Consider the following 18609-nt stretch of genomic DNA (forward strand, 5'->3'; position numbering starts at 1 on the left):
GTCCAGAGCCATCTGTTTCCCTTGGGTGGCCTGATCTAAGGATGTGCAAAGCCTGCCTCTTTATTGCTGTGAAGTTTTCCATTTGTGTTCTCCATGATCTCAAATATCCACAGAAACACCAAGCAGTACTGCTTGCAACATTTGAATTCACATCCTCATTCTTAAAACCAGGGCTAGGTTGCATAAGAATTTTGTATATCTAGACAGCTTTCCCTAACCTGGTGCCTTCCAGATGTTTTGGACTTCAATTCCCATCAGCCCTTCTGGCCAAGAGTCAGGAGTGTTAGGAGTTGTGGTCCAAAACATCTGGTGGTCACCACACTGGAGAAAGCTGACCTGTACAACTACAATCCAGTAGATTCAGAAACCGAATCTATTGTGGATTACTGTGATGTTGCTAGTCCTGGCTTTGGTTCACTATCTGCAAAATGACAACAGAATGGATTGTTGTGAGAGAAATTGAAATAGATTTTTTTTGCTATATACCATAAGCCTTACAGATGTACTATTGGCCAGTATAGACAAGTCATAATAAAATAAACCATCTTGGTTTCTAACTTCAGTAGGAAGGGATGGAAATTAAGCTACTTGTGACAGCTGGGCCTGAGGAGCTCCCTGTCAAGAGAGAGTCTCCTTCTCCTTAACAGAATAAAGGAGAAGATCTGGTGTAAGCCTTCTTCTGCCATGTAGCTCAACTGCCCTTTTAAATGTATCCATACAATCTATTCTGTATATTTTACCCATTTTCCTTCTAAAAATCCTGTCCCTTTGGTTTATGAATGAAATAAACTCCATTGGGCATTTTCTGAAACACGTATAGGAAATTCCTTCCTTCACTGTTCCCCCTACAGTGCCTTACCCTTGTCCTGCTTCTAGTGTTAAGATTTATGAAGATTAAGGGCCCTCTTAGCTCAGCTCAATTAAGGTAACAAAACAGAGAGAAGTAGCAGTGAATCTATTTGGGAGACTCTCCATATTTCCTATACTGATTTCACCATCGGAGAGCTCTTTTAGGTTGTAAGGAGGTTTTAGGCAGCATACACCTACTTAAAATTCTACTAAATTCTAGTTACTGGCAATGGCAGAATATTAAGTTTCAACCATTTTTCATTATAAATGTATTATGTTATGTTATTATGTATGTATTTATTTCTTACTATGTTTTTAGGATGTTTTAACAATGTATATATTTTTAATTCAGTTTTATGTATTGTATATTTACTGTTGTTCCCCACCTCGATCAGAATGGAGAGACGGGTAAGAATTATTATTATTATTATTATTATTATTATTATTATTATTATTATTACGTTATATAAATATTGTTTTATTTTGAAGATAGCACTTTTGAAATGTTTTGAAGAAACTGAGTTTTGGAGGGAGTTATATTATGTTTACAGAATTTCTTTCATTTGGCTTAGAAGTAATGCATAATTAGAAAGTACTATTTGTTTAACCTATAACTGATTCAACTATGGTTTAGTGTAACATGAATGAGACAAGCCTTCACACATACCCCGGGCTCATGTACTTCCCCTTCCATTTCCTCTTCCAGTGCAGCAGACAGAACTTCAGAAGCATTCCATTCCACTTTTGATTAATTACAGTATGGTGTGTCATCTGAACCTGGCCAACTGTGGTTTATCTTAACTATGGCTAGTTTCTAACAAGTGAACATCAAACCATGGTTTATTATTTAAGCTAACATTGGGTCTGTTCAGACAACACAATAAACCAGGATTAGGCAGCTAACCCTTTTGCAGAAAATGGTTAGAGTGTGTGTTGAAACTGTGGTTATGTAGCCACCATTGTTAGGAATGGTTCACCACATGCTAACTCATGGTTCACACAATACGCTAAGCCATGATGTTTAGCTCAAAATGCTTAACCATCATAGTTTAGCATGTCATCTGAACAGGGTCTATAAGTAAGATTAAGTACAGTGCCAGTTTGTAAACATGGTAAGCTGTGGTTAATCAAAAGTAGAGGTGAAAGCTTCTGAGCTCCTCCTCCAGGTTGCACAGGAGGAGGAGAGAAGCCCACAAGCCTGGAGAGAAGCTAGTTTTGTTCACAACTTGCAAAGTTTTGCATGGCATTCAAATGCAGCCATTGGAATTTAATTCTCATTAAAACAGTGGTTATAGATTGGAGTCTCAATATATTCTATCAAAATCGATATGGCCAAAATTATTTTATCCACTCATTCTGTTTTCATATATTGGGTTTGTTGTTGTTGTTGTTCTTGAATGCATCAAAGTATAGGGAGCTTCAAAGTATTTCCTACTCCTTGTAGATAAATTATTCATGGAAGCACATATTCAAATCTCATATAACTGGTCCTGCAGAGAAAACAACTGTGACATCAATCCAGAGAAAGTTAAAGGTTCTGAAGTGCCATTAAAATTGATGGGATAAATGTGTTCTTGACCTTCTCTGGAATGGACCCTACATCTTAGTAAAGTTAATTCATTATAGATCTTTCTAGCCCTATTTTCACAAGGAATGCACTTGACTTTAGGTTGACTAACATTATGCTTATATTTGTTAATAATAAATATTCATTAGGCACATAATAAGGTAGTGATTGGATGGTAGATGAGCACCTATGTTTGCCCCATGATATCTGTTAGAAACTTCAGAACTCATCCCTCACCTCAATTGCCATCAAGCCATGTGTTTAGAGAATACATGTGTGTAATATTGGTATGGAAATTGAAGGCCACATTTGTATCATCTGATCATCTACCCACTAGTGAAAATGAAGGCTTAGAGAATGACTGCTATAATTGTGGCAGATTAAAGAGGAAAGAGGCTGGCTATATCGCTGACTTACATAAAAGCTGTTTCTATATGGGCTACCTACTTCAAGGTAGTGAATGTCACTGTACTGTAATGGCCAGGAGAAAAAAGGCTTTCACCACTGGATTTTCCTAAAAGCTCTGACTGGCAAGATAGGACAATTAAACGGGATTTTCTATGAGCAGGACTTCAGCCTGTTTTGATTGTCAACCCTCTGAACATGGAATGGGCACCAACCTAGAGAAGAAGGACTGAGTGGTCTGACTTCGAAGATACTATGACAGCACTGATTTAGAGGATTGGCTTATGTTTACTAGGCTTTTCTTGAGATCTGTGTTGCTTTGAACCAGTTGCTTTCGGATTCCTGTTTCACTGTAGTTGCATGCTTATTTGTGCATGTAAAAATAACATGAATCTGCAAACACTGCTCTAAACATATTATCCTCCAGGGAAGGAGGCGCAAAATGGTATAACACCCATGGCATTTCAAATCAAAGCTGAAACTATAAGCAAGATTTTAAGGCTAAAATAAACTTGATAGCAATTTCAGAAATAATGTATAACCTTTTCTATATAGAGATACTTAAAGGACAAAGATGTAAAATTCTTGAGATTAACATATAGAGCAGATATAGGGGCTGTTCACATGGGTTATTTAATCCATGTTGAGGCTATGACATTTACAGCTGCCATTTTGAATATGCACTCCCTGCTTGGGAGTGGTTGTGTCATGTAGACTTGATGAGGATGTGAGGGTCAGACAATATATTTTCACACATATGTACATACAGAAAGGAAGTTAGCATATCTTCCATTTAGTATAGATACAATCACTTATGAAAATCATGGACTTAAGGTAACTACTAGGTGGCCTTAGGTAAGCCACAGTCTCTCAGCCTCAGGCCTGCTGCAGAACATGTGGATAATAATATTGGGCTACCTTAAGTATTATTATAGTACATCAAAAATGATTGCACAATATTTTCTGCCTAAACATTAATGCTTTAAATGTGATATTATATACTCTACAGAAAGCTAGTGACTGGATTATACTCAGATATATTCAAAACCATCTTCATTTTCCAGTTTTGAGAAGTAATACATAACTGAAACAGTCCTTAATGCTCAGTTAAAGTTTTGATGCCATGAAAAATATTAACTTATTTAGTGTTAGCATGCAATTTTCTGAACATTTTACAACAGTCTTGATAAGTTTTCTTAGAATAGTTTTAATATATTTTAAAACTGGGTTGCTATTCAATTATAAACTTGTGGTTTGATTTTCAAGTGACTCTTCCTAGATATACCCTCTACTAGCATGAAGCTTTACCAGATTTTCAGGGCACTGAAGGAATAATGCTTGTGTCGCCTACCGTATGTGTGTATGCACATATTCACTTCCCCCCTGCTGTGTCACTATGGTGTCTGGTCAAACAGGTTTTGCAGGATTTGAAAAGCAAGTAATTGTAGCCTACAATTGTAGGAATGGATGGCAACATCCCAGGTATAAACTAAAATTCCTCCAGAAGAAATATGCCAAAAATGTCCTGGATTTGAAAGCCCTTGGCGAAATCAATTATTCTATCAAGCAACAAGGTCAGTGGAAGGATTTCATTTTCAGTAGTTTTATTTGCCTTCCTCCCCCTGCTTGCATTGCTGATGTTGCTTCCGGTTTGATGACATACTTGCCTGAAGGCATATCCGAAGACATATTTTGGGCTGCTTCCAATTCTCTTGCCTCATTTATGACTGTTGTTGAGATACCCCGCCGTTAAACTCACCTTTCTGAAAGCGTCGATCTCACACTTCCAGTTCTCATGAGCAGGCTCTGAACCTCTTGAGTGCTTGTGGTCAATCCAGAGAGGGAGCCATGGTGGCTGAGAGGGAGGTCAATAGATTCAGAGCTCGTGTGGAGGCTAGTCATTGACTGGTAACTCGGTGTGTCCTTACTGCCAGCAGAGGAACTACTCAGGTTGGCAGCCCAAACAAGACCGCCTGACGTGAAAGAGTGGGCTGAAGCTGGACTAGAAGCCAAGGAGTGACTTAAACTTACAACATCTGTGTTTAGGTCCGAGGGTTTGCTGAAGAGGGGGCTACTGCTGCCACTCTGCCCACCTGCACTGCCCATGCTACCTGTACCTGATGACGGAGATTCCAGACTGCCTTGCCGAGCTAACGTGGTGCTAGGGCTGGGCATTGCAGAAGTGGATTTCGCACCTTCTGTATTTGGTGCAGGGGCAGCTTTGCCGCTCGCTTTAGCACCAAACAACCTACAAGCAAGCAAACAAACAAATGTAAGGGTTAGAGGACGGAACAACCTCCTGAAAACCAACACACACTCACAGAGAGAATTAAAATTAATTGCTTCTCACAATCAAATCCACTTAAGGCCTGCAGTATTTGGTTGGACTCACTTCACAATTTCAAAAGCATTCGTGGCGCAGAGCGGTAAAGCAGCAGTTTCTGCAGCTGAAACTCTACCCACGGCCTGAGTTCGATCCCAGCGGAAGCTGGTTTCAGGCAGCTGGCTCGGGTCGACTCAACCTTCCATCCTCCCGAGGTCGGTAAAATGAGTACCCAGTTAGCTGGGGGAAAGGTAATAACGGCCGGGGAAGGCAACGGCAAACCACTCCGCTATAAGGCCTGCCAAGAAAACGTCAGCGAAAGCTGGCGTCCCTCCAAGAGTCAGTAATGACTCAGTGCTTGCACGAGAGGTTCCTTTCCTTTCCTTCTTAAGAGGGGCAGGCCTTCTGGTGGAGATGTAAAGCCCAACAGCTCTGTGTTATGTGATTGCATTAAAAAAGATTAACCTTTCACCCAAGTTCAGCAACTAGTTCTAAAGCTTCAGTTTATTAAGTTAAGACAGACTGAATTTCTTCATAAGCGATTGCATTTGGAAGATATGCTAATTTCTGCACGTGCATATGTGTGAAAATATTTTGGCAGGGTGGGTGGAGGAGAGATGTTCAGTTTTGGAAATATGGTTCCAAAAGTCTTTAGAAAAGACTTTTGGAAGACTTCAATATTTCTGTTTCTAAAGAGTCTGAATCGTTCCACATTATTATAATCACACGCAGGAAGGATTGTCTGAATTTACAGCTCAATGCATTAACAGGCAGGGTAGGAGGGCAAAGCAGTTAGCATAACATTTATTTATAATAAAAGCCATATAAACAACAGTTAATCAAAAATATTGTGTTGGCAACTGGCCACAAGAGGGCAGCATTGACTTTGTTTCAACAAATCAATGAGTTTGTGCTCCTAAGATAGATATGAGGATTTATGTCTGGATATGATGAATGTTGCAAAGCTAAGATGAGGAAATTTTGATATCCAGATGTTGCCAGCAGAATAAAGTGTAATAAAATAAAATACTAGATTAACCCCTATTTCTTTAGAGTCCGTTTTCTGATTGAAAATATTGCTATATCAAAACCAACCAAATCAAGATGTTTTATGTATTTTTTAAAATGATTTTAAGAGGATTCAGTTACTGAAATTCAACTTCCTATTCTTTAAGTAATGAATTATTAAGGGGGAATTACAGTCAGAAAATATTATAAAAATATATTTATCCCCTCATCAGGAAGCAATTCAGTATTGTTTAGGGGTATCGACTTGTTTAGGGACATCAAGTTCTCATATATACCTTTCCTACAAAAATCACACTATCTTTGTATCTTTAATCTTTAAGCCATCAGCATGTGGAAGAAGGCATCCAGGTGTGCATTCTTGGCTGGATGGGGAAACTGCACATGCAAACAGATGTTGTGTGTGAGATTGCTCAACCCCAAGCTAAACTGGTGTAGCCTGAGTTAGGCCATAGCTAGACCTAAGGTTTATCCCAGGATTGTCCTGGGCTCAAACCTGTTCATCTAAGTGCCACACAGGGCATCCAGCGCTTAGGCAGGGATGAACCTGGGATGATCCTGGGATAAACCTTAGGTCTCGCTGCAGCCATAGATACCCTGAATAACATCAATCAGTTGCTCCTGAATAGTTTTAGTCCCTCCACCGCTCTTGAACAGCCATGGGGCAATACTCAGAGACTGTAAACAGGGCTATGTGCACAGAACAGCGTACAGGGTTCAAATCAAGGCACATACATAACACACAACTTTGCTGGGATTTCCAAATGGGTTGATAGATTGAAAAATATATTTTTTAAAAATGCCACAAGTTGTAGCGACATGGGGAATGTCACATGTTGCCTGATTTTTCACTTCAGAGCCAGATGGCTTTGTCAGCTGCCTACTTAAAGGCCTCTGAAGCTTCACAGCATTATTTTATGTGACAAACCGTTGTTGTCGTCATCATCATTATTTTGAAAAATCCAAATCAACTAAGTGTTAACTTCTCATTGCATCATCTCCTGTTCACTTCCTTAGGATTGATTATCTCTTCCATGGGACTGAACTTCTTCAGGAAGATGCAGATATATGAATGACTGTTCCATATGTTCTCTGATGCCTTCTCTTCTCCTAAACCTACCTGGCTCCTTGTGCCTGGGATGCTGTGGTTGTCATGGTTTAGATTCCCTGACAGGAGGAAGGGAAGGGGGAAGTGAGAGGCAGAAATATCTTGTTGGCACTGCCAGATAAGTGATGCAGAAGAGAAGGAGGATTGATGCTGGGGGTTTCTGAACTCAAAACTGGTTTTGTGGGAGGGGCTGACCAGACATTTTCTGACTTCTTTGGAAAATAGTTTGCTTTGCTGAACCCAGTTCCAAGTCCAGAAGACTGTACAAGATGTGAGTCCTGTGACTGTGGTCTAGGAGAGGCTGGGCGGAAGGAGATTCTGCTAGTACATTTTCTAGTATACATGGCTTTCTGCCATGCATCAAATGAATTAGGCCAATTCTGTACACATCATTAAGAATTATTTGAATCCCTGTTTCAATATAACAGCGAACACTTGATCCACAGGGTTGAAATTGAGAGGTCTAACAATATCTGGAACACCACAGGTTACCAAATCAAGGGTTAATGATACTGAATTTTTGTAACTGTGGCTACCCCCTTAAAGCTAGGAATTTGGTATTAAAATAATTGTGTTAAAAGATTGGGGGTTTGGAAAGAAAAAGCTTAATGGAACCCGAAGGACTGCTGAAACTTCCTTAATGGTTGATGGCAAAGTTGTCAGGTACATGTTTTGTATTATGGAAATTGCCTAAGTGGCCAGGGGATGCTTTCTGAATGGCTTGGAATAAATACATGGAAGTAACACTGGGCCAATGTCTCCCACTTCTGTGACTGGGCGGGGGCAGGGGGGGCAGTGAAAGTTACAGCACTTTTGGAAGGGTGCTGCGTGGTTTTATCCTGGTTGTGCTTTTTATACTGTATTTTGTATTTGTGCTTTTAACATGTTGGTTGTTTTATTATGGTTTTAATTTTTGTGAACCGCCCAGAGAGCTTCGGCTATTGGGCGGTATAAAAATGTAATAAATAAATAAATAAATAACGGGGGTACTTTGAGAAGTCTTTTTAAATACAGTCGACTATAAATTCATGATGATGATAATGAGGAGGATAGCATCAAATGTGGTGGCCAGTGCATTTTTGGAGACAGAGAAAGAGGCAGAGCGCTAGATTAGAGTCTTGTAAGCTGTGGAAGTATTTTGCAGTTCTGGCTGCCTCCCTCTGGAGATCAGATGTGGGGCAGTGGATTTTGCTGTTGGAGTCTTTAAGCGGCTTGGGAATAAACTCAAATATTAGAAGCTGCCAGAAGCCCCTAACGGTCTCATTCCAAAGGAAATCAAGCACAACACCATGTTTCATGGAGAACGCCTTACCTTCTAAATGTGGGTGAGGCAATGTCAGGGTACTTTGAACCCGGCTGCCTGAGGCCTGGAGTTCCACAGGCGCTGGCTGAAGTTGGGCTTGATTTTGGAGAGCTGGACAATGACACACTCTCAGAATCAGACACAGCCACCTTCTCCTTCTCTTTGTCTGTTTGGTTGATGGTAACAGGACTGGAGCGCCCTGAGCCGATCTTTGAAGGCTCCCTCAGTTTGTTGGTGGCAGCGGCTCCTGCAGATTTGCTGCTGACGTTGGAGTCAATGCTGCTGGTGCTGGACCTGTGCCCCCCTCTGCCAGGAATCCCACTGGTGCTCGACTTGGAAGGCCGCGGCAAACTTCGGTATTGCAGGGTGGTCTTGGAGCTCACATGCAACACGCCATCGTCTTGGTTCTGTGAACCATCTAGGCTCGTTTTCCTCCCTGCGTTTGACTTTCCACCAATAGCTGCAGACTTTGGCATCTTCCCCAGGGTTGCTGAGCCACTTGTTATAGTTGCACCACTGGCAGTGATGATCGTTGAAGAGCCGACCCCAGCTTTCTTGAAACCAAAGGAACCTGTGGCTGTGGACCTGCCGATGCCTGAGGGTGGTTTTTTCCCTTCATCTCCACTGCTTTTCCCTGCGTCTGAAGGAGAACGCTGGATGGAAGCTCCTTTGAGGGGCGTTTTTCCTTTTTCTGAAGCCTTGGCATCATCTGTTTTTCCTAACAAAAAAATTCAGGGTTTGTGGGGGGGAAGTAATCCATGTTTGCACCAATACATTTTCAGCAACATGTACAGATTAAGAATAAGAATTTACTAATGGTTTCTATGATAGAGTAACGGACAGTTTGATCCTGACTGGGATTTCATGTTAGTAATCCGGATGTGTAAAAAGCCCATGTGCAATTCCACCATGAAATGTGCTTACATGGTCAATGGCCACAGAAATCTGGTTGATACACTGGGTTTCACTGTCTGCTCTGTCATGCTTCCCATCATTCACTATAGATGTCTGCATGTACGAATGCTTCACTCATACTCAGACTGCATTGACATGCTGCAGTGTGACAGTGATTAAAGTACATATGTACAAAACCATTCAAATCTTATCTAATATTAAGGTCAGGCCAGAATCGGCGTAAACCATTTCAGCAATTTCCTCAACGGATTTCACTTTAGGTGAAATGGAGTACTACTCAGGATTATATAAATTAGAAAAAGCAAGAAAAGAAGATGCTAGAACATAGACAATGTTCTCTTTTCCCTTAAATCAAAAACAATTGCACTGAGCCAAAACCACTAGCAATTAACACTATTCTCTACCCCAACAAGCTCTTACTAGGGATGCTCATGAATTTTGTTTGGTCTGCATTTTTAATTGACCTGATCTGCATCTCCCAGACTAATGTGCAGATTGGAATGCATTTATTTTACACTTTTCTGAATTATGTTAACTCACCTCAAAAAAACATACCAAATTGAATATTAAAGTGCATATTTTAGGATATAGTGAGAAATTTGTATCTTGAAATAAAATACATTTCAAGCATTTTTAAGCCCACACATTAATGCAGAATTGAGAAAAATGGGAGAGTACTGATTTCTTAATGAATAGATGTGAAACTGACATGAACTGGAAAAAGGCTCGTTCCCTAGACCTTACCCATACATCAGTATAAAGGGCATTACTTTGTGAGTGCCTTCTTAAATAAGAACAGGGTTGCTTTCTGAACTTAAATGACATGTGCATGAGTTTTGAGTCTGTACTTCAATGCTTATGTTTTATTTCATGCTACACATATTGCTTTAATAAGATGGAATCCTTTATTTGCTTCTTCTCAATTGTAAAAAGAAAAGGCATAACTCAAGATGGTTACTTTTAGAAACAAGCATATTGCAGAATATGATATTTATCGTGACCAACTTTAGAATCCATTGTTGTAAAAAAAATTCCAACATATCCAACCTTTATTAAATATCTGCAGTAAAAAAACTATTATTGTTATTATTATTATTATTATTATTAATAATAATAATAATAATAATAATATAGCTGAATTTGGGTTGCCTTGTAATGTCTAATAAAAGCTGTTAAAAACATCTCAGCACTATCATATAGGAATAATCTTAGGGTTGTTTCAAATGTGGCACAGAAATAAATAAAATGCATCTATTCATTTTCATTTGGTTCATCTATGACTTTTTAGTCATTCATTATGAACATCACACCCACCCACAGTGCTACTATAAAATAGCTTTTCACAAAGGTTTAACCTTACTTATTAGAGGTTGAATGCTAAGTACTTTTCAAAATGCCACCCAACTTATACACCTCAAATACAGCAATTATCTGCACTATAGTTCAACAGAACTCTATCGATGCCTCTCTGCACAAAAACAAAAGATGGAATTGGAATTCTTCCTAACCCACTCACAGGTTCTAATAATGAGGACAATGGCTTAGGGCAATTTACTGAAACATGGGCTCTACATGGGGATTTTCTGGACACCTTTCCTACCAGGTGCCTTGAGAGTACTTGCTCCTGCTTTGTGCCTGGACTGTGCTGTTCCTACTTGTGCCGTCATGCCTCTTCTCCAAGAACCAGTCTGAGAGACAGACAGGGAGGTTTTCTGTCCTCCCTTCTCGGCATCTTCCAGCAGTCCAGAGGGATGTCCTTTCCATTTGCCACTGCTGTCAACATTACTGTCAAAATCTTCCTCCGGCTTCTTCAGTTCTTCACTGCTGCCCCATGGTTCTCCATCTGTTATCGAACGTTTCTCTGAATCAGTCTTCATCTATGAGAAACCAATTCCATTACAATTATTCAATAGCATTGTGCGTTCATTGTGGTGTGAGAGCGTAGAGTATCATTCTAAATGCTTAGGAATCTCTCCAAGAGAAGCAATCTTCTACCAGTAGTTTTCTGAAAACAAGTCTTTTCACTACTAAACTAACAGTACCACTACAGTGAAGTTTCTCAAAGTTTATATTTACCCAAAGCAACATTTATTTACAAATGTCAATGCACTAAAACTAAAACAACAACAACAACAATACACCCCACAAAAAAATGGTGCAATTTTTCTTTGCAGTCTCCAGATCCTGAACCCCTTGGATTTGAATAGTAACATTGTCTAAGAGGCTCGGAATCAATGCCCCCCACAATGGCAGAAAACTAAAAAGCAATAAAAGTGAAAATATGGTCCAAGATTATTCTCTAAGATCCTAACACTATTCTCCTGTGCGGGTAGAGTGACAATAGTCAATGAATTAATGACTGAGGGCTTCTCTACACAAGGGCTTTTATCATGAAGCTTTGCAGGTCACTCATGAAGTTTTGCAGGTCTTTTACACAACGTCGCCAACCTCCAGGGCTTCTCCCATGCTTTGTGACTAATATTGCAGCTTTCCCCTTTATTTATTTATTGCATTTCTATACCACCCAATAGCTGAAGCTCTCTGGGTGGTTAATGGGCAAATGTGGGATTAAATCTGGGAAGTGCAATTGTGCTATACCACAGTGCCATCTAATGGCTGTTTAATAAAACATATAGAACTTGCAGACTAAGAAAATTCTTGGGGGGTGGGAGGGGAGAAAGGGGAAGCACGTGAAAGAAGCTGATCTTGATCCTGCAAAGAATCCAGAAGCAGAAGCCCTGGTAAATCTGCAGGATCAAAGTATAGTGTTGAAAAGCTCTTATCTTGTATCCTCATTACAAGCTTAAGCCTACTGATGCTAACAGCACTTAGCAGTTTTAAGGAAGTGTAATGTTCCAGCCTTTGAACCTGAAGCAAACCTCTGTGCTTTTTGACACATGCTACCACACACATTTAGCTATTGAAGACAACCCTCACAGGAGTCTCTTGTGAATACGAGAGCCTCAGTTTGCTGAATCAAGGCTTTTGTCTCCAGTATTCACAATCCAGAGGGCACAGTCCAGTCCATGCAGGCACAGCGCTGACATGCAGAAGATCCCCTTAGACTTTATCTCCCCTACCTATAGATGCACATGGGTGCACGTGGAGGTACCATGACAGGCTGTTAGTGGGAAGGGAGGGCCACCCCCCCCATCTGTTTGGTGCAAGTCACTCGTATTCTAGAGCATGGATAACTTGTATCAAGGTGGGACGGGGGGCTGGAGGGGGATATGGGAGGTGCATGCAGGCTTGGCACCTCCCATAGTACCTTGCTGTCTCCCCATGTGCCTATATGCACACAGGATGGGATGAGGGGATCACAAGGCTCTGTTGAAGCTATGGGAATCCTCTGCATGTCATGTCTATTACCATAGCCTCAATGGAGCCCTATGTTCCTCTCCCCACACCATGTGCGTACATAGGCACATGGGCAGACAGCAAGAGTTGATCAGGCCCCGCGCGTGCCATTTACGCTGCATCCACTTCCTATAAACAGCTGCTCATACTGCACAACAATTGCTGTCATTTGCAAAAGGTGGCAGTTACCAGAAATACAGCTTACACTGATTGCGTCAAAGTGTGGGAAATGATTTACATCAACACATTTAGCATAAGTTGATTGCCTTCCGGTGGATTTTAAATACAAACAATTGATGTGGTTTCTTCAGTTTGCATTCCTTTTTTATTTTTAGAGTATTGGAGTCATATGTTGAAATCACCAGGCTAGCAACAGATCCAAATTCAGCAAGATTTGCAATATACTTCCCAAAACTGTCAGTGCTGCAGTAATTGGCTTGATTGAAAGGTGGCTCTCCATTGACAGGCCAACCGGCCAATTTTGGGTGCAATTGCTCTTGGAAATAACTGGGGATAAATGGTCTTTACTTAGAGCTCTATCCTTACACATACTGGTTGTATTTATAAAGAGGAACGTGGTATGCTGAAATAGCATAACACTATACCTTTAACACCCACCAGCCACCGCCAAATGCAATACTGAACTTCTCCTTGGGTTCCTATGAATTCCGTGCTGTGATCAATAAAAAATGTGATAGTGTCATTAAACTCCAGCAGTGTTTATTACTCTCTACAGGCCCTTGATTAGGAAACAGGTTTTCCTCTTTGGTATATGAAGATATATACACAGAAGGTGGCCATTGTTTGCCTGATTCAATTAACAGTTTCATTATGATTTTATGTCATCTTTGTATCACAAGATTTGCATAACGGCATCTATAACTTGCACTGGGAGAGGCTTAGGATGATTACATTTATTACCAATGAAGACATACAAGCAAAACCGGAAAATAAATAATTTCAAATAAAAACGGGGAAAGGAAGTGGTGTGTGTACAATTGCATTAAGGAAAAACAAGCCATGAAATCCCCCAAGCATTTCCTGAAATCACAGCTAGAAAGAGAGAGGAAACATCAACACCTACATGGGTATGTGCATTTTTTCTTGAAGAGGCAGTAATATTGGAATAAGAGCTGACTGACGATGTGGTGTTCAGATCATCTGTGCTGATGTTATCCAAAGTATCACTGAGGCCGCTGCTAACTGAACTGCTGTCATCCCAGCTGCAGGAGAGGAAAAGAGAGAAAGAAGATGAGCATCTCATTTATTCACCCCATGAAGAGAACTCATCCACAGAAATTAGCTGGCCATAGGCAAGTTTAGAAATTATACAGTACCTGCTAATACTCCATATGTCATTTTTACTGGTGTTTTAATTAACCATTCAGGGCTTTTCTGCTTACCATGCTTTGCTAGCAGTTCAGTTAGTGAAAAATCAGGAGATTGTTTTAAAAATGCATTTTCAATTTTCAGCAAGACCAGGTATAAGTTCTAAGAGCTGGCTGCTCTGTGGTCCATCACAATCACATTCCAAACACTGCCAAAGGAAATTAATTCAACTGACCTGAATTTCTGGCCTAAGCTTTATTATTAGCCTGAAGCACTTCTATGGATTTCTCAGAAAAATAAAAATAAAAGAAATATTTTGTCTGGCTGTAGCTGACCCACTGTCAAGGCCAGTTCATGTTTTAGATGGCAGATTAAGTTTGTCCACTCTGTGTTTTCTAGCCAACACCACCAATGTCTGGAGAGGAGGAGGAGATTTTTCGAGAAATGAGAAGATATGCTGTGAACGTGTACCGTGGAGTGACAAATTGGATGCAGCTTTTTAATCTAAATCCATTGCCTGTTTGCAGCAAGCCTGCACTGCTTGTGACAGATTCACCTAAATGCAGCCCACCAGCCACACACGTGCTTGACAATCACACCACTGCTTTGGCTGGCCCAGAAATTTTCCCCTTAAGGAATGTGCTGCTCTTTATGACACTTTTTCCTTTGCTGCCCTCAAAATTCATCAGATGTTTTGCCAAAGAAGGAAATGCTGTTTTTGATTTGAAATGTCACCTTTAGTGACATTGCAGGTTTGGGATGTGACTATCCTGCTGAGAAAGGAGCAGAAAGATGAAGGCAGTGTAGTTGTGACCCCCTCCCAATTAGTGGCCGCTGGTAATAAATTAACATAGCAAGAAATAAGTTTGGGAAATACTGACTGAAATGGTCATTAAATATGCATCACTCCTCTTGAATTAATGTGATGGAGACCTACAACACTGAGCGCAAAAGGATTTCATCTTGATGACTGTACCAATGTAATCATTGTGGTACTGGTTGTGTTGCTATTGCACAAAATATCATAAGGTTTTGATTGATGTAGCTTAAGAGGCTACGGTAGAGTAAGAGAAAAGGAGTTTCTTTGCTGAGATTAATATTAGAAGAATGAATAGATGTTGCTTCAATCAGTTAGGTGGACAGACCAAGACAGCTTAGGTTACTCATGGTGTTATTTTATTTCTAACAGCCATATACAAGCAATAGTATAACTAATTCTGCCTTCTCCTTTTCAGCACTCAGACATATACTCCAGGTGAGAACATTGTCTGATGTTAGCTTGGCTGGCTCAATGGACAGCTTGTTATGGGTGACAATGCACTGGGCAGTTAGGTGGACCCTCTTAGTTTTGGATTTTAGGAAGTTACGACTGTATTGCCCTGCCATGCATTTGAGGAAAGGCGAATATTGGAACCTGTTGTTGTCATGGACTTGTAACTTTTCTTTATGCTTTTTATTTTTTAATTTATTGTATCCTGTTGTATTGTCGTGCTCTGATTTTATGTTTTTTTTTATTAGTTGCTAGTTGCCCTGCAGATAAATACACTGCAGCAATATTTTGGCCACCAGACTGAAGCTGAACAATTCCCTTTTCCCTCATTACTGACCAGCTGCGGCCAGGTTCCAGACAATCCATCTGAGCATTTAATTGTCCTTAGTACTTAGTTTTGAGAAGAAACAGCATTTGCATCCAATCTATTCATGCTAAGCTTTCTTTTATTTTTTAACCAAAGAGTTGTCATTCAGTAACACAATTCAGATATGATTCTGGGCTCTCTTCAAGTTACAATTTCAGTGACAGGTGACCATTGAAAGTAAAGCCTGCGCTGACGAACGGAGATCGATAAGCCAGATTTCCAGTTGATTTGCACACTTGTGGCGAGCGCCTTAGTATCTGCGGTCTGTTTAAGTGTGCATTCATGCCACATCAAGGCAAATAAACACCACATTATGAAAGGGTTTTTTTCACTTGAGTGTACAACATTAGCTTTTCCTGTGACCCTTCTTGATGCATAAGAAGCAGCAGCTGCTGCCTCATCTCACAGCTGTTGCATGAACAGCACACACTTAGCAGTCTATTAAAAGAAGCTGGATGCCACTGTGAGGTGGCCAGACAGGATGGAGCTGGGTGATTAGAAATAAGAGAAAGTCAGTCACATTAGGAATGTTTAACAACTGCTGTTTTAAAGAATTCAATGTGACTTCATGATTTTTTTAAAAAAACAACAACGTTCAGAGTCTTCATCATTCCCTGCATCACGCCAGAAATAACACCCAATGCAACCCGAAAAGTGTCTTTACCTTAAATAAGAATTTCCTTAAACAACTTCCTGTAAGTGAGATAAAATAATTATCTCAAATTAGGGAGTGTCATTAATTCTGTTTCCAGTTTGAATGGTCTTTTCCTGAAAGTCGTGCAATGAATTTATCACTTGCAGGGTCATGAGAAGTGAAATTCAAGCTGAAGTACTTGGGTAGGTCCAAACTACTTGGAGAAAGATTTGTGAATGTAAAGGTAGGTTTCCTGCCCATTCCCATGTAAAGCAAGGGTGAGATGCAATTAAAGCATGAAAAGGGCTCATAGGTAGGGATGCAGCAACGCTGCACTTTCTCCCCTTGCCCACTACTTTTTCTTCTGAAGCCAAAATTCTCCGCAACAGAGCTCTCTTTTCTAGCACTGTACCCTGGAAGAGGGAAAATGACCCAATCATGCTTCCACAACCTGGTGCCCCACAGCTGTACTGAACAACACCAGCCTTTCCCAACCTTGTGCCCTCCAGATGTATCAGATTTCCAACTCCTAACATCCCACAGGTAGCAGCTTGCTGGAGGGCACCAGGACGGAAAACGCTAAACAACGTAGTGTTGGACTATGCTGACTGGGGGATTATGAGAGTTGCTGTCAAACGCAGCTGAGAGCACCAGGTTGTGGAAGGCTGTTGTAGGGAAAGAACTATGGAAGGAAAGAAGCAAGTTTGTGAAAATATGTGTGTGTGTGGGGGGGGTAAGTTCAGTTACCCAGCCCAATATACCCTATGCAATCACCCAACCCATCCTCCTTTACATGTGATTGGCAGAGCCACATTTAAAGATAACGGCCGGCTGCCATCCAATGAAATTTGACCTAAAGGTTGAGCTCTGCTGCCTCCTGAACCGGGGTGGGCAGGGTAGACGCAGATAGTGACAACCAACATACAATTGGGAGACATCACTAAATGTGAGCCAGGGTCTACCTGGGCAAAGCTCCAGAGGCTTATTTTAATGCCAGAGATTCAGTCGTAGAGCATTTGAAGTAATAATTGAGCCTGAACATATGCCAAGGGCATCCCCGTCATTGCTGAGAAACCACAACTAGCCCTATTACCCATCTAGGATTAGGAAGCACAATGGTCCTTATTGTGCTTCAGCCAGTGGAGGCTGGTGGCTCTGATGTCAGTGGGGCTGTGAGTCCACTCAGGGTCTCAGTCAAAACCAATCAGAACTCTAAAGAAGATAGCCAAGATGCTGAACCCTATGCCCAAAAGATATTTTGCACTTTGAATAGCTCCTTGAGAGGTCTGGCTTGTTCTGACTGAAATCCAGAATGAAGTCACAACTTCACTGACACTGCCGACACCAGTCAGGCATCTTTCATTCCATCATCTGCTCATTGATGGAATGAAACATTTCCCGAACTTGCATTCACGTTGGAAAGTGCACGCTTCAGCAAATGCACATTTCCAAAAATGTGCATTTATGCAATTCCCCCAATTTGGAATTTTCATGCTTTAGCCTATAGGGGAAATGCATGTTTTTTGGTTGTTTTTCCATATTTTTGTATGAGTAAATTTGCCTACAATTCCAGACCGTAAAAACAACAACATTCCACTAGTCTGCAGAATCCACACAACAAAACATCTGGTCCATGTCAGAAACTGTGGGTTGGATTCATAGAAAAGTCAATTTATTTGAATCTATTGCAGATTTCTCCAGCATCCCTAATCAAAATTTAATTGTAATGTTTGCCAAAGTGCACAAATACATTACATTTACATGAGAGGAAATGTTTTCCATTCCTTAGGAACATAATATATTTTAAATATTCTTTTCCGGTGTTTGCCATAAGCCAAAGAAGAAGCTTGCTCATTTCCTGCAACCACATTATGATTTTGATGTTCGCTTAGACTGTTCTCACCGGTAACTCGCATATGATGTTACATTTCCCATATTGAAAGTTTAAATGCAAAATTTTCAATGTCTAGAATGTACATCTCACTTTCTATCCTGAGTTAGCATTTCCAGCTGATGTTTTAAGGATGTTTTAATCATGTATGTTATGTTTTTAATCAGTTTTTAATATGTTTCATATTCATTGTTGTTCCCTGCCTCAATCCAAGTGGAGAGGCGGGTAAGAAATATATTATTATTATTATTATTATTATTATTAT

At 40.4% G+C, this 18609-nt stretch overlaps 1 protein-coding gene across 2 annotated transcripts in view; it reads right to left on the reverse strand.

The window, feature by feature from the left end:
• The window catches only part of NAV3 (neuron navigator 3), a 277390-nt gene that overhangs the window by 61813 nt on the left and 196968 nt on the right, over positions 1 to 18609 (reverse strand). For both annotated transcript variants that reach the window (XM_063133851.1, XM_063133852.1), the window contains exons 13-16: positions 13938 to 14076; positions 11097 to 11373; positions 8591 to 9299; positions 4581 to 5069 (exon numbers count right to left, since the gene is read on the reverse strand). In XM_063133851.1, coding sequence (XP_062989921.1) covers positions 4581 to 5069; positions 8591 to 9299; positions 11097 to 11373; positions 13938 to 14076 — 1614 coding nt within the window. The remainder of the gene's footprint in view (positions 1 to 4580; positions 5070 to 8590; positions 9300 to 11096; positions 11374 to 13937; positions 14077 to 18609) is intronic.

This window comes from Elgaria multicarinata, chromosome 9, assembly GCF_023053635.1.
Source record: "Elgaria multicarinata webbii isolate HBS135686 ecotype San Diego chromosome 9, rElgMul1.1.pri, whole genome shotgun sequence".
In the NCBI taxonomy this organism is placed as follows: domain Eukaryota; kingdom Metazoa; phylum Chordata; class Lepidosauria; order Squamata; family Anguidae; genus Elgaria; species Elgaria multicarinata.